We start from the raw sequence: 15,753 nt of genomic DNA on the forward strand, positions 1-15,753 counted from the left end.
GCCCTTTGAAACACCCACCGCGATATCTCACCCATGCGATACACCTAGCAGAAACCTCAGACTCCGTGCTAGACTTTGTAAACTACATGAACTCTCCGCAGATCTCGGCCCTCTACCAACATTAAAACAAACCTCAAGCAGGTCTGTAAACCTCGTCATACTGGACAACTTTCACAACCTAATTCCTATACTTGCTTAACTCAGAACAATAAGTCAAAAACACCCAATATGTCTACTATTCTACTTCCTCAAGCCATAGAGGTCACTAAGACCCCAACTATTGTTGGAGCACTCCTTAACGTGCGATCGCTTGTCGCCCATGCCCAAGACATTGCCGACATAATTACAGAAGGCAACCTTGACTTTCTCGCTATCAGAGACCTGGCTACACAATGCAGCAGGACCTTCGCTCATGCTAGCTATCCCTGATGGCTACACAATAGTTGGACACGACCGAGAAGGTGCTAGAGGCGGCGGCGGCGGCATCGCTATCATTTCTAAAACAAGCCTTTCTCTCAGATTTGTACCCACCCAATCGATTCAATCTTGTGAGACCCTATCTGCCAAACTCCAACTAAATAATAATCAAACACTCATCATCCACCTCTTATATAGACCCCCTGGCCCGCTAGGTACCTTTGAAGAGGATCTCCATAACCTACTCACCAATAACCTCAAACCTTGCTCTCAATCCATCCTTCTTGGGGACTTTAATTTAGGTCTCCATGACACCACAGATACCAACGCTACATTGGTAGCCAACACTATTCATGCACTTGGCCTAACTCAGAGTTGATAAGCCTACGCACCTGAAGGGAAGAACATTAGATTGGATAGCTGACTGCAACTGTACAGCCACTATTTCATCTATAATGCCCTTACCCTGGACAGACCACTCCCTGGTGTCCTTTAACCTAGCTACCGTCAGACCTAACCCCACGGCCCTTCCACTAGCGCCACCTTGCTTGACTAGAAATAAAAAAATGTATCGCTGTAGAGAAAGTGATCTCAGCTATATTACCAACCCTTAACGCTCTATCAGCTAATCTAAACCCTAGCATCGTAGTGCAAGAATTTAATTCTATCATGCTCACTACCCTAGATAAAGTGGCTCCTCTCAAACTTAGACCAAGCAAACCAAAAGCTCATCTAAACAAATGGTTTACTCCACAGCTAAGAGATTTACGCATTCTGAAAAGAGAGCGAAACCACCTGGAGGCTCTGCCAATCAGTCGATAACAAAGCTAAACTATCCACTCCCTCCTCACTGTATAAAAAAGAAGTTTGCCAGGCAAAACGTAACTCATATGATGACCGCATAGCTAAATCTAATTCCAGCATGAAAGAGCTTTTTTCCATTCTAAAGTAACTCGAGTCTCCCATTGCCACTCAGGACACCTGTACTAAGGACAAACCTTGGTGCACGGATATCCAGCAAGCCTTAGCAAATAAAATGATCACACTCCAAAATAAAATCCAGCAAAAATAAGAAGTACTCAAAATTCAGGATTTGCCTAAAATGCCTCACACCAATAACCCACTGGCGCACAGTAATACCTTCCACTTCTCCAAAATGACCACTTTGGAAGTAGAAAGTTATCCTGTCGCTTAAACCATCAAATTGCAAAGGAGACATTTGCCCAGCACAGCTGATAAAAGACGCTGCCAGAGAATTATCTCCCTTTATCGCTAAATTGATTAACGCATCCTTCGCCTCAGGCACCATCCCTGCCAACCTTAAACAGTCCTGGGTACTCCCTCTCCTTAAAAAGCAGACATTAGACCCTCTCATCCCTACTAACTACCGCCCTATTACTACGGTACCGTTTCTTCTTAAGATTCTGGACAAAGCCGCAAACAACCAAATTCAAAAGCACCTAGAACTACACAACCTATTAGGAGAAAGACAATCGGGCTTCCGTCCCCTACACGGAACAGAAACTGCACTCATTGACTTGAAGTCTCAAATTGATGAGCTGAGAGACAAAGGGAGAACAGTACTCCTACTACTCCTGGACCTCTCAGCTGCCTTTGATTTGGTGGATCACAAAGTCCTCTGCAGCCACCTGGACTCCGCCGCCCATTTCTCTTCAGAAGCCATTGGATGGATCAAGTCATTCCTGAGCGAGAGAACGATGAGTCTTCTCCCCCTCAGCAGCGGCAGATCCCACCCCTATCTCTTGTGTTCCCCAGGGCTCTTGTGTATCCCCAACTCTATACAACATCTTCACCAAGCCCCTGTTTGATCTGGAACATCTTGGTATCACCTTCACGAATTATGCAGATACACATCCTCCTTCCGCTTTCTGGGGACCATGCTAAAGACATGGAATTGGTGAACAGGGTATACCTTATCATCCAGGCATGGATGGCCACTCACGGCCTTTGTCTGAATGATGATAAGACAGTTGATTATCCTGGGTACCCAAGCCAATATCAAAAATCTAGGACAGGAATTCTCCTCCTTCAACATAGATGGGAACAATATCCAAGGATGTAAAAACCCTGGGATTCTATCTTGATTCTACCCTAACACTCGATAAACAGCTAAAATCCCTTGCCTCCTCCACGGCCTACACGTGCAAATTGATTAGAGCCGATAAACCATTCCTTTCCAATAAGAGTTGCCTAATCCTGGCTAGAGCCTTAATTCTCTCCAGAATTGATTATTGTAATGCTCTATACTCTGGAGCTAATACAAAAAAAATAACCCAAAGACTACAAACATTACAAAATAATGCCCTGAGAGCTGCACTAGGCATTAATAAACGGTCCCATATTTCTTCCGCCAGACGCCATCACATCTGGTTGACCACGGAGAACAAAATAAAACTCAAGATGCTATCCCTGACCCACAAAGCCCTTAATGACTCTGCCCCTAGCTACCTGATTCCTTCCACAGGAGAACATCTCCTAGACCTACTAGAGCTGGCAATTCTAATTGCTTGACAATACCAAACTTTAGACTCCCTACTATTGGAGGAAATAGCTTCCCGGTAAAGGCGACTAAAACCTGGAACTCACTACCAAAAGACCTTAGAGCGGACCTGCCCTACCTTTTTGTTTTAGGAAAAAAGTCATTCAATTCCTTACCTCAACTGACCTCAGTTGACCGGTGTTACCTACCTCCTACTGGTATAAATCACTAGACCTTCTTTCTATACAATTGTAACTGATTGACCTATTTGAACCTGTATATTTTGTAATTGTGTGACCCTAATGTCATTTCTAATGTACATTTTGCTATGATGTAACCTTGTAAGTTTCACATTTTCTTGCCACTGCGCCCTGCTACCCCTGGGTCTGGCGCGCACAAAAAGTGAATAAAACAAACTAACTCAAGGGAAGAAGTCGTCCTTGCCGGAGCTGCTCTTGTCGAGCAGAAAGAGTTTCAGCACAGCAGGGCTTCACTAGGCAATTCAAAGGTTCAGGAGGATCCAGCAGGCATCTGTCGCGGTTTCTTCGTCTGGTTGTTCTTCAGTGGTCGACTGTCTTCAGTCCAAGAAGCCTCGCCTTTTATGCAGGTTCCTCCCATTCATGCACAGCCTAGCTGTTGCTCACATCAGGGTGGCTGTCCTTTAAGGACAGCTAGCAAGCCTATCTGGACTGGGTGCATTCAGGTTTCCCTGGAGATTAAGGGCAGGGAAGTTTTGGGCACCTCCCTCAGTTCCTGCCCTTCTGACACACTGGAGTCAGAGGCGGGTTTCAGTACTGAACCCCGCCAAAGGCAAAACAAAGAAAGGGGTTAAACCTGGTTTAGCACGCAGAGTAAAACCCAAGAAAGGCCTCACAAACTAAGTGGCAAAAATAGACCGGGGACATTTTGACAGACTGGTCACCCATGGGTGCTATCTTGCAGCTGAGGATTCAGCCTGCTGTCAAAGTACCATGGTAGGAAAATACTTCACCAGCCATTTAAAGTAGTCAGGGTAATATAAAAAATCCTACATGAGTAAGTAGGAAAAGGGGCTGTTAAGTAACCCCCTGCCAGCACTATACATAAAATGGGGTTTGCTGGACCTACAAAGAGAAGGTAAAGTCAATTTCACTTTATTATTCTTGGGAACAGTAGTTCTCACAAGAAGTATTTAAACGTTATGAGAAATCTAAAGGATTTCTGTGAAACTGCACTGAAGCTGCTGTCGCAACACAAAAAGTAGATGCCTGTAGAGTTTGTCAGACTCCAAAAAAAACTGCATAATCCAAAGCAGATCAAAATACATGACTGAGAAAAAGGTCTCTCCGTCTAGGATAAAAATGATGAGTCCGAAAGTCCAGCAAAAGAGCTGTGGGTCTCTAAAGGTGGGAGGAATTGAGCACTAAAATGAACATTCTACCCAACAGTTTTTCTAATGTTGGCTTCTGTGAAGTTTACTCTATCTGTGGGTGGGCCGACGATGTCATAAAATTTTTTAGTCATCCCTATTTGAGTGCTTGTATGCCATTCGACTATACATGTGTTGATTTATACTGCCTCAACTGATAGCTGGATCGCTACGGGTTGAGCTGGATACCATGGCCAGATGGTCAGTTTTTTTTGGCATCCGTTCCCTGCAAACTATTCTGCTTGTAGTGACAAGGATGTTTCATAGATCCTCTCGGTAAGGTACTTTTGTACTATATTCTCGCAACTTCTGAATTTCTGACCTGCAAAAAAAGTGGGGTGCCATATTAAAACGTGGTACAGCAGAGTCAGTGAGTAGTTCGTTTTTGCGTCTTACCGGCGTCTTGTGACACGTCTAGCGTGGCCAGGCACAGACAGGCTTTCTGCTCACACGCTTGATTAGCAAACAAATGGTCCCTAGAACTACAAGACCGCTGGGAAGTGTAGTTCCAAGGGAAAAGATAGTATTCGGTGCAAAGTGACTAAGCTATTAAGCCAGAAGCTAGGATAAGATCAACACAACGCTTTAACTATTAAAACTGACAGTTCGTTTCTTAAAAACGGCAAATAAAATTCAGCAGCTCAGATTCCACAATGTGACCTAGATAAGATGGCCCAATAAAAGATTTAAAAACCATACCTAAAATGCAACGGGTACAATTTTAGCAGCAATGAAGCTAAAGCGAGTGAGCATTACCTTTATGTACCACCGGCAAAGACAGCTGTTATGCAGGTTTATTAGTAGATTGATTCTGAAGTTATATTTTTATTGCCGTTGCATTGATTGGTTAGCTTGCATGGCTGTCCTTCCCTGTCCCCTCTCTCCCTATTCCCCCACTCCTTTGCCTTGCCGCAGCGTCCATCCACATGATTAACTATTGCAAGCACCCTTGCATGGTTGTGTGACTGTACATATTGCAGTACTAAAGAGATGAGACCTTTACTGATGCGGTTGCCGCCTAGCAATTGTTATCCAGAATGTGCATTTTAGAATTTGATCTAATTTATTTACAAATTTATTTTTTCAGGTTTTTGCTATGTAGAATTTGATGACGTGGAATCTCTTAAAGAAGCGTTGACGTATGATGGAGCAGTAAGTATAAGGTGTGTTGAATGGTCAATGTATATATGTTGCCTAATAATTAATTGACAGTCCTTTCTTTTTTTTCTATAGCTTTTAGCGGATAGATCGCTCAGAGTTGACATAGCTGAGGGCAGGAACAAGGAAAAAGGTGGCTTTGGTTTCAGGAAAGGCGGGCCAGATGACAGAGGTGACTATTTTTGTACTGATTTAAAATAGTTTATCTTCCACTGTTTTATAGGTGTCATTTAGTGAAAATGTGTTACCGATATCGGTCAATCTGAACATTACTGGGTACATGTCAAATCCACGAAAGGTGAGAAGTTTGTTTCTTGCCTGGGTGCACTAAACGTGTGAAATTGCAATCGTGCATAAAGTCTGTGCAAACTTTAATTGTTCACGTCTGCGACTATTGCATACAGTGGAAAAAGGCCTTGCAAGCACCCAGTGACTTTGCATTGTTTTATTTTTTGGTGCACACTGGAAGCAGGCATATACAGCAAGTTATACATTTGTACTATCCTTGCTTGATGGGTTAGTGCAAAAAAAACCTCTAGTGCTAGGCAGTTTACCAAGTTAGGCTTCACCCTGACTTTGGTAATATGACTGAGCAGCCAGACTTCACTCTTGGGAAGGGAACAGGGATGGTGCATTTCTTCCACCTATACAGGATTGTACAGTTTGTGTACGTTACTGAGAAAGGCTTTACTTTTCATAATTAAGGGATGTACATTTACAGTCAAGTACGAAGTTGGGTAGAAGGAACATTAAGGGACTGCGCGGATACCAACATGTTTCTAAAGTCAGCAGACATTATTATACCACAAAGTACAACCATATGCAGTTTACAAGGCCTCCTAAGAGTGCTAAGCCCCGGTTTCTGCTAAATTCCCAAAACCAGTTAAGGAAGTGCTACTTAAACGTCAAATGCCTACTTATAAAATAGTACAGTATCATTATAAACTCCACTTTCCTGCTAAACCTGTAACTAGATTACTGAGATGTATATTGTTTTGGCTTATTTGTATCTTTGTAAGGTTTTCAAGAGCGAGAAGCAATGTCTCTTATTAACTGGCATCTACAATTGCAAGTAGGGATTAATGCCGTAATTGCTGTGAACCCCAGGGCTCAGAATGAGTGGCAAATCAACATTGTGGTCGTTTTATTTTCCTCTGGCAACAATTTGTATGCTTCAGTGATATGCTTTGGGCACTCTGGTGGCAACGAACCATGTGTTGCAACATTTTCTGGTGGACTATTGTACTTTTTTACTGTGGTGGTTTATTTTTCTTTTTAAATCACTGAATATTTTTTACACGTGGCTAGTGATGTTATGGTAACTTGAGGCAGCTTTATTTTCATGTTTCGTTTGCTCTTTTAAAGACTGACACCTTGCTATGTAATACATTTTGAAATCTTTTTGTTTTTGTATATGGCCATGAATCATAACCACAAAATAGGAATAGTTACAAAATTGGGCGCTTGAGCGGCGCTCAAAAAAATACTCAAATTTTAGTGAGATTGTGCCAGCCTTTTTGTTTGGTAGTTGTGCATCCTACTTTCAAATTAACTTCTTGTATTTCTACTGCTTTAATATTTCAAATGTTCAAAAGCCTCAGTGCCCTTAAGTGGTTTGGGCGGGTACTTTGTGTCATTTCACATGTTCTAACACGCTATTTGCTACCTGAAAGAATAACAGTACATTTCCATTTATTTCAAATGGACCACTTTAGAATCTCCATCTTACCATACCAGCATTCCAACTCTGGCCCGCTCTTGACTTTCAGAAATTCCCAATCACTAAAAGTGCAGCTTCACTGGATCTTTTAACCAACAGAAATCACCCCTTTTGGGGCTCTAAGCAAGTACCAGGATCTTTAGGTATTGTGTGACCACATTTTACTTCTCATGATTTATCCCGCAATCTAATCTTTGGACACTGCCACCAGATATGCAGCAACATGCTCACTTCCATTGTTAAAAGAATTATTAGAAATGTGCTAATTCCCCTCTACCTTAGATCCCCAGCAACTTTGCTGGATTTTGAGTACTTGAACTTTTAACCTGTAGAAAGTGAGACCCCTTTTCCCACTGGTGTATTTTTAAATGTGATTTAACCTCTGTTTCTTTTGGTTGTGGAGTCTGACAAACTCCATAGGCATCATCTTTTACATTGTCACACAGCACTTTCAGCGCAGTGGCACAGGGAAGTCCTTCATATTTCCCAAAGGTTTAAATACCTTCTCTTGGATGAACTGTTTCCAAGAGCAGTAAAGTGCAATTGACTTTGCTTACATTTGTAACTTTCTAGACCCAGCACACACACTTTTACAATAGGGTGCTGGAGGGGTTACTTAGTATCCCCTTTGTCAAGCTTCTTGTGTAACATGTTTTATGTTACCCTTTCCTCGAATGGCTGGTGGCAGTGGTTTACTTTTAACTACCGTTGTGTGCTTTTTCCGGGGGTTGTGTTCGCAGCTGCAGTAAAGCACCCAAGGGTGCCATTTTTGTCAAAATGGCACCAGTTTGCTTTTTTCGCCATTTCTTTGTGGAAAGGTCCTTCTTGAGATTTACTCTGCACACCAAACAGGTTTGGTCCCTTTGTTCATTTGCCTCTGGCTCCAGGGTATCTGGCCGGGGCAGGAAGCAAGGGAGGTGCCCGAAACTCCCTGTGCTTAGTCTCCTAGGATACCAGAATGCACTCCTAGGTGACTGGCCATCTGGCTGTCCGGCAAGGACAGCCACCCTGCTGGGTGACTAACGCTCACCTGATTCCCGCAGAGGCGCCGGTCTTGACTGGGTGAATGCCGTATCTTCAAAGGTGATGTGTAACACACGGTTGGCTCTTTGGGCTGGACCTCTGTGCACTGTATGTCTGACTCGAAGAGATGTCTTAGGTAAGTGAACGCTGAGCTCTCCATCTGCCTCGGGGCAGGGTGCCGTAACCAGTTTCTTCACTGGATAAGGGTGCAGGCCTCTTGACCTCAGAGGACTGCGGTCCGTCGTTAACTGCACGAACGGTAAGTTCTGGGCACTTCAAATGTCTTAAAAGTCTTTTGTAATGATATCTCTTGTTTTGCAGGGTTCCGGCGATGGCGGATGGCGGGCTGATGAGAGTTGAGGATCGAACCCGCGTGAGGAATAGAAGCGCCTGGAAGCACGTAAGTAAGCGCTTGTAGCCTGCTTCACGATGCGCACTAACTGTCCCTTTTATCTTGCAGGTACAAGTTCGGAGCTTTAGAGAAGCTGAAGGGTGCTGGAATACCCACTGGATTCGGCGTGGGAAGGAGTAATGGCACGTGAGTAATAAAGTTGCCCAATGTCTTTAAACGCACCTTCTTTTGTCTTTCAGATGCGGGATGCAGCGCCGAAGGCCTCCGGAGCGTGCGAAGAGCTGGTAAGCTTTTGTCTTTCAGATGCCGGAATGCAGCGCGAGGCGTTGGTGACAGCCGATGGACCAGGTAAGAGATGCGCTGCCACTGAAGACCGTAGTGCTAACCTGTTCTTTCTTTGTCTTTACAGCTGCTGCTGAAGACTGGATTCCAGGATGGTAAGCCTTTGTTCCCTTAGGCCCAGGATCAGAAGCAGAAGACACGATGAGCGTTCTGCTGCAGAGAATGCAGAATAACGCAAAGCAAGATTCATCCATCGGGTGTGGTTTAAATAGCCTCCTGTAGTGCTTAGGTGTCTCCTTCCACAGCCACGCCTAGGTAAGAAAAGAGTTCCTGCTTTCCAGAAGAGTTCCAGTGTTCTGAACCTAGGGAGTGGCTCCTGCCCACCCAACAGGAAAAGTAGTCCCAAACAGAAGAGGATCAGGGGTTCAACTGGCAGGTAAGTAAGCAGCATGGTCTGCTGCAGCTAAGTCCACCCAAGCATTATGAGCCCGGCGCTTCCAGCGCTGGGACTGGGCATCTTTATGAGCCTGGTGCCACTGGCGCCAGGACAGGGTCCAAAAGGTCCCAATTGGGACTGGCTGGCACTCTGAACCGGGGTTATGGGTCTGCTTCCAAGGGAGTCGGGCAAGTCCTGATCTTTTGGAAGCAGAGATCATGACAGTGACTGACACCTAGGCTGGAATGAATTAGAGAAACCTGCATAAAAGGTGAGGCTTTTTGGCTTGGAAGGCAGAGTTGACCACTGGACGAAGGAATCTGAACTAGGAAGAGACGCTTGCTGCAACTCCTGGAGCATTGGTTTGCCCGGTGAAGCCCTGCTGCTGCGTTGAAGCTCAGAATTCGCCTAGACTAGAGAAGCCCGGCAAGGACTAATTCTCCCTATGAGTTGGTGGGACCAATCGACTCCAAAGTAAGCCACCTGGACATCCTCTCGAAACTGGTTGTGATTTCACTGCAGTTGCTGCTAGAACCGAAGAGCCAGGGAGAGGAACACCAGTTAGTGTGCTTTTCTTTTAAGTTAGCCAAGAGCTCAAGGAAGAGCCTCCGGACTCCCAGGAAGCAGGACTGACCCAGCCTGAGCCACTTCAACAGAGTGCTGGACCCCCAGATGCAAGGAAATCCCAACTTGACAGCCAAGAGTCTGCATTGTTGCTATTTGCTTAGACGCGAGTAGCTGAAAAGGCGAAGGCGACGTGCCACTGAATAGAAGCTGGTCCTTTTCTGTCGCTGACTTTGTTGCAGTGCAGGAGTCCTCCAGATGTCCACCCTCTTGTCCCCACGACTGAGGCCTAGAAACACAGGATCTGCAGAGGAACAGAAGCCAGCTGAAACAGTTATTCTTCTAACCAAAGGTACTGTAAAGTCTAAGAACTTACCTCTTGTGTAACTTCATTTGTTCTGTCGAGACTTGTCGTGGTTGTTTCTGTAGAGTTGCCAACAGCAGCTTTAACTCGCAAGCCGAATCGGCTTGTGGGCCAGCTTTGATTTCTTCTTTTCTACAAAGACTTCTAAAACATTGTGCAAGACTTTTTATCTACCTACAAGAATTGCTTCAGCTCAACTAGACGTTTGCCCAATTGACTTTGGCCTGGCTCCCTGAATGACTTCTTCCCTCTGATGGTGTTTCTGTCTACCTCCCAGGAACGGGCTTACTTGCATGGCATTGGGGGTTACCAAAAGTACTTACCTGCTTCAGAATATTTGATCTCTTGTTTTGTTCTAATAACTTTTTCTTTCACATACTCATAAGTATTACTCTAAATGCAACAGTGATGTATTAATGTCCAGTGTCCTAGCTATTTAAGTCACCTGGGGGTGTAGGAAGTGTCTGTGTGCCATCCCAAATGGGTATTTGCGGATTTAGAGAATCTAGGTGTATTTGTGTTACTATTATATTGCCCCTTCTGAAGAATGCTTACTCAAATTAATAATTGTTTAATCAAGAAAGCTTGTGTGTAAGAGTTTATTTGAATACTTGTCACTGTTAATCTCTAACTCCCCTACAGCTCACATTGACCCTGACCCCTCTTGAGAAGTCAGGCTGCTAAACATGCTACCAACCGGTGTAGTACAGACTTGTACCAAAGGTTGGGTTCCTATTGCCAGGTCAGGGTTGTTGTGCACCCAAAGGGTACTGCATACAATCTAGCTTAACATCCTTTATCCAGTCCTGCTCCTTATGAACAGTGCATACCAATGACTTGGCTGTCCTTTTCCAGATTTTTGCCCCAGATCTTTCCAAGATCTGCATGCCATGTTTTCATACATCAGAGCCTGGTCTTTTATGACTGTACCAAGCTCATTGAATAGTTTAGAAGTAATGCCTCTACCTTTTTTTTTTTGAAAATCAATTTTATTAAGTTTCCTTGGTGCATAACGAGGTTACATTCTTGCATTGCATTTATTAATGTGAGTTAACATAAAGAGAAAACCAGACGAAACACACCCCATGCCCCCCCCCCTCCCTCTCCCTCCCCCCACCCCCCTTCAGTTCGCGCTTACATAGCCTTGATAAACACTTGCACAACGGGCTCTCTTAATGATGGAGGCGTCAATACAATATGCGTGTGGCACGCCAAAGTCATATGGGCCAAACGAGTTCAGTTCTCAGCCGGGTCCTTGGCCCATGGTCCCACATCCGTGGGGAGGAGGGGAATCCCTCAGCTCAGTCTTCAGGACCTAGACCACTCGGCCGTACTTATCAAAGAAGGGGAGCCAAATTTCCTCGATACTGGACTTAGACTCATCGAGCAGGTGTGTGAGGAACTCCATGTCGTAGATGGCCCTTACTTTGGTCACCCAGGTTTTTTCCCCTGGCATTCTCGGGTGTTTCCATTTCTGCGCTAGACAGCATCTAGCTGCTACCAGCATCACCTGGAGCATGTGATCATGAGTGTTACCCCGGTCCTCTTCGTTACTAATCCCGAAGAGGAAGAGCCACGGGCAGGATACTCGTTCTATCCCATCTACCCCTTTGATCCAGGTCCGCACCTTGTCCCAGTATTTCTGGACCACTGGGCATCCCCACCACATGTGGATATAGTCACCTCTCTCTGTCCTACATTTCCAACAGTGTGGGTCATATCCTGGACGCATTTTGGCTATTCTTTGCGGGGGGTAGTGCCATCTATGTAATATCTTGAGGGCCTGATGGCGATATTGGAGGGAGGATGTGGATCGATTGGCCCGTCTACACATCTCTGTCCATCTCTCGTCATCAATTTCCTCGCCCAGGTCCCTACCCCATTGTATGCGTGCTGGTGGCGGGTCTCGGGGGATGGAGAACAGAAAGAGCTTGTATAGGCGGGAGATTATCCCCTTGGAGCCCCTTGCGGTCAGAAGGAGTTTTTCAAAGTCTGTGAGTTCCCTCCTGAGGGTATCACCCCAAGATGGTTCCGTGAGGGCACCCTTAAGCTGAAGATATCGGAACGGGGAAAGCGTGCCTATTCCCAGGGCTTCCTCAAGGTCCTTCAAGGGGAGGAAGGAGCCCCCCACCCACAACTGGCCGGTCCTACTAAGGCCCGCCTCGAACCATGTCTGGTAGGCTGCTGGTTCCGCTATTTTGGCCAGGAAAGGAGGGGCCCAGATGCAGCTCAAGGGGGAGGGCCATGTCGTGAGCCATCTATAGTAACCTCCCTCTCTCCACAGGGACCACAGTACTCTTAGAATCGGGTGGTTCAAGACTGATCTGGGGATCGTTCTCCTTGGGACCCAGAGCCATTCCTCTAGTGTGACGGGCGCCAGGGGCCTATTGTCCATGGCTACCCACTGTTTTTTCGGTCCCGGTGAGAAGTGATCGACCAGGATCCTCAACTGGGAAGCCCTATAATACGTCTCGAGATCAGGGTAGCCCACCCCTCCATCTTCCTTGGTCCTAGTCAGAACCTCGTATGAAATCCTGTGTTTTTTGCCCTGCCAGAGGAATCTAAGGAGGATGCGTTTTGTCTCGTCAAAAAAGGCCTTGGGGACTTGGACCGGGAGCATTTGAAAGAGAAACAGAAATTTTGGGAGGATAACCATTTTTATAAGGTTAAGGCGTGCCATCCATGAGAGACCCGTTCCCGCCCACCTTTCTATGTCTCTCCTGATTGCTGACCAGAGGGGGGGGAAGTTGGCCCCATACAGGTCCTCAAGGTTACGTGTGATTTGGACTCCCAAGTAACGGAACCCCTCATCGCTCCGCTTGAAGGGGAGACCCTCCACAAAGGTCACCTCCGTGTCTGGCAGGTTCCCACCCATGAATGCGACCGATTTGTCCAAATTAACCTTATACCCCGATAGTTCTCCATATCTTGCGAGGCCCTGCAGAACCCGAGGGATTGTTTGGGACGGTCTGGTGACATAGAGCAGGGCGTCATCCGCGAAGAGGCAGATCTTGCAGTGCATATCCCCCATCTGTACACCACTGATGTCCGCATCATTGCGGATCGAGATTGCCCACGGTTCCATCACCAATGCGTAGATTAACGGAGACAGGGGGCATCCCTGCCTCGTGCCACGTTCAAGGGGGAATTCCCTAGACTCAATCCCGTTAGCCACCACTCTGGCCGAGGGGGAGGAGTAGAGCGCGGATATCCATCCCAACCACCTTGGACCCATCCCCACTGACAAGAGAACCTCCCTCATGAAAGCCCAGCTGACCCTGTCAAAGGCCTTCTCCGCGTCAAGAGCCAGTAGGAGAGCGCCTTCATTCCTGGCCTCGGTCGTGGCCAATACATGGAGGGTCTTCCTTAAATTATCGGAACCCTGTCTATTGAGGACGAATCCCGCCTGATCAGGATGTATCAGGCGTGGGAGGGAGTTTTCCAATCTGGAGGCCAGGATCCTAGCAAAGATCTTGGCATCTAAGTTGAGAAGTGAAATGGGTCTGTAAGACCCACAAGCTGCCCGGTCTTTACCAGGTTTAGGTATGACGGTGATGAGGGCCTGTAGGAAAGTCGGGGGGATCGTGTCGTTGCCTCTAATTTGGTTGAACAATTTGGTCAGGGGCTTCACTAAGGTGGACTGGGTCTGTTTATAGAAATCCGCTGTGTAGCCGTCAAGGCCAGGAGCCTTTCCGGCCTTCAGTCTCTTGATGGCTCCCTCCACCTCCTCTTCTGAAATTTCCCCCTCGAGGGCCTCCAAGTCCTGGTCGGTCAGTTTGGGGAGGGGGTGTTCTGCCAGGTAGGAGGCAATGTCCTCCCGAGATTCGCCCGCTTGCCTAGAATAGAGTTTGCTGTAGTACTCAGCAAAGCATTCCGTCACTTCATGCCGGTTCCCATGAACCCTGCCCTCTTCGTCGGTCAACCGGGTAATCCCTCTCTCCACTCTACACCCCCTCGACCTCTGAGCCAGCAGAGTGCCTACCCTGTCGCCCTGTTCGTAGTATCTCTGTTTGGTATATCGCATCCTCTTAACCACCTCCCCTATGAGAACCGTATGGAGCTCCTGTCTTTTGCCCTGCATCTCGTCCAATAGTGCCCTCCGGTCCACTCCCGGGACTCCCAGTCTGGCCCGCAAGATCTGCAGCTCCCCTCGGAGTCTGCTCTCGATCAGGCCCCTCTCTCTTTTACGCCTCGAGCCCTCCGCTATGAGGAGGCCTCTGAAGGTGGCCTTCCCCGCTTCCCATACCATGGACATGTCCGTCTCCCCCGTGTCATTTGTCTCGAAGTAGGCCAGCATTTCCTGCTTCATGAACTCACGGAATACTGGATCCCTAAGGAGCGTGTCGTTGCACCGCCATCGAGCCGATCTCGGGGCGATGGGCAGGGACCAGTTAGCTATAAGTAGTTCATGGTCCGACCACGTTATGGTCTCGACTTTTGGTTGGGTCATCGCCCCATCTCCCTCCTCTGAGGCCAACAGAAGGTCGATTCTGGTGTAGGTGCAGTGCGGGGGAGAAAAGAATGTGTAACCACCCTGGGCCGGGTACGCCTTGCGCCAAACATCTACCCAGTAGTGATCCTTCAAGAGGTTCTGCAAGGCCAGGTTATCCCTCGTGATCCCCTTGGGTACCCCACCTCTGGCGGACCACCAGTCCAGTTGGGGGTCGGCTATGAGATTAAAATCACCCCCGAGAATCATGGCCCCCTCGGCCCATTCATCCATGACACCAAAGATCCGTGTGAGGAACTCCACCTGGCCCGTGTTGGGCGCGTATACGGTGGCGAGAGTAACTCGCTGCCCCTCGCAAAGCCCCTTGACACCCAGAAATCGACCCCCAAACCCCCTCTTGGTTTCCACCCCCGTTAGTTGGAGAGCCCTTCCCAGGAGAATGCCCACCCCCTCCTTCTTCGAGGTCGGGTGTGAAGCCCAATAGTTGCTACCGATGTCTTTCCCCTTGATTCTGGATTCCCTCCCGCGCTTATAATGTGTTTCCTGTAGAAATAGGACCGTCAGGTGTTGTTTTCGGAACATGTTGCCCGTGAGGGATCTTTTATTTTGAGAGTTTAGACCCTTGACATTTAACGTGCCCACCTTCCCTTCAATCGTTGTCATCATACCGTGTGCGTATTCTGAACCCCTCGTGGTGATTGAATTTTAGTGCCCCTTGCCAAGCGTATTCTTGCGGTCTGAACTGAATTTCCCCCTGAGTCCCCCAAACTACCCCGTTATCCCCCCCATCCCCTCCCCCCTTGCAACTGACCCCCCTCCCCGTGTCTTCCCTCCCCCCTCCCCACCCTTGTACCTTGAGGCGTCCGTCCACTCTCCCCAACATGTGTTGGGGCCGGTCAACGAACCACCAAGGACTCCAACCCCAGCCCCGGGGTTTTCGTGTGTCTGGAGAGTCCCAGATCGCAAGTCCGATTCAGGTCGGCCCCTGCAGGCCTTCGGTGCACTTAACCGAGACAAAAACCAGAGACCCCGCCCGGGCCCTCAACCCACAACCAGAAACCCAAACGCGGGGCAACACA

The 15,753-nt window shown here is 47.3% G+C and overlaps 1 protein-coding gene across 2 annotated transcripts in view; it reads left to right on the forward strand.

Moving 5' to 3' along the window:
• The window catches only part of EIF4H (eukaryotic translation initiation factor 4H), a 262,498-nt gene that overhangs the window by 145,372 nt on the left and 101,373 nt on the right, over positions 1-15,753 (forward strand). For both annotated transcript variants that reach the window (XM_069614734.1, XM_069614735.1), the window contains exons 3-4: positions 5,413-5,477; positions 5,559-5,655. In XM_069614734.1, coding sequence (XP_069470835.1) covers positions 5,413-5,477; positions 5,559-5,655 — 162 coding nt within the window. The remainder of the gene's footprint in view (positions 1-5,412; positions 5,478-5,558; positions 5,656-15,753) is intronic.

The sequence above is a fragment of the Ambystoma mexicanum genome, chromosome 9, assembly GCF_040938575.1.
Source record: "Ambystoma mexicanum isolate Mex_15411 chromosome 9, UKY_AmexF1_1, whole genome shotgun sequence".
Classification (NCBI taxonomy): Eukaryota; Metazoa; Chordata; class Amphibia; order Caudata; family Ambystomatidae; genus Ambystoma; species Ambystoma mexicanum.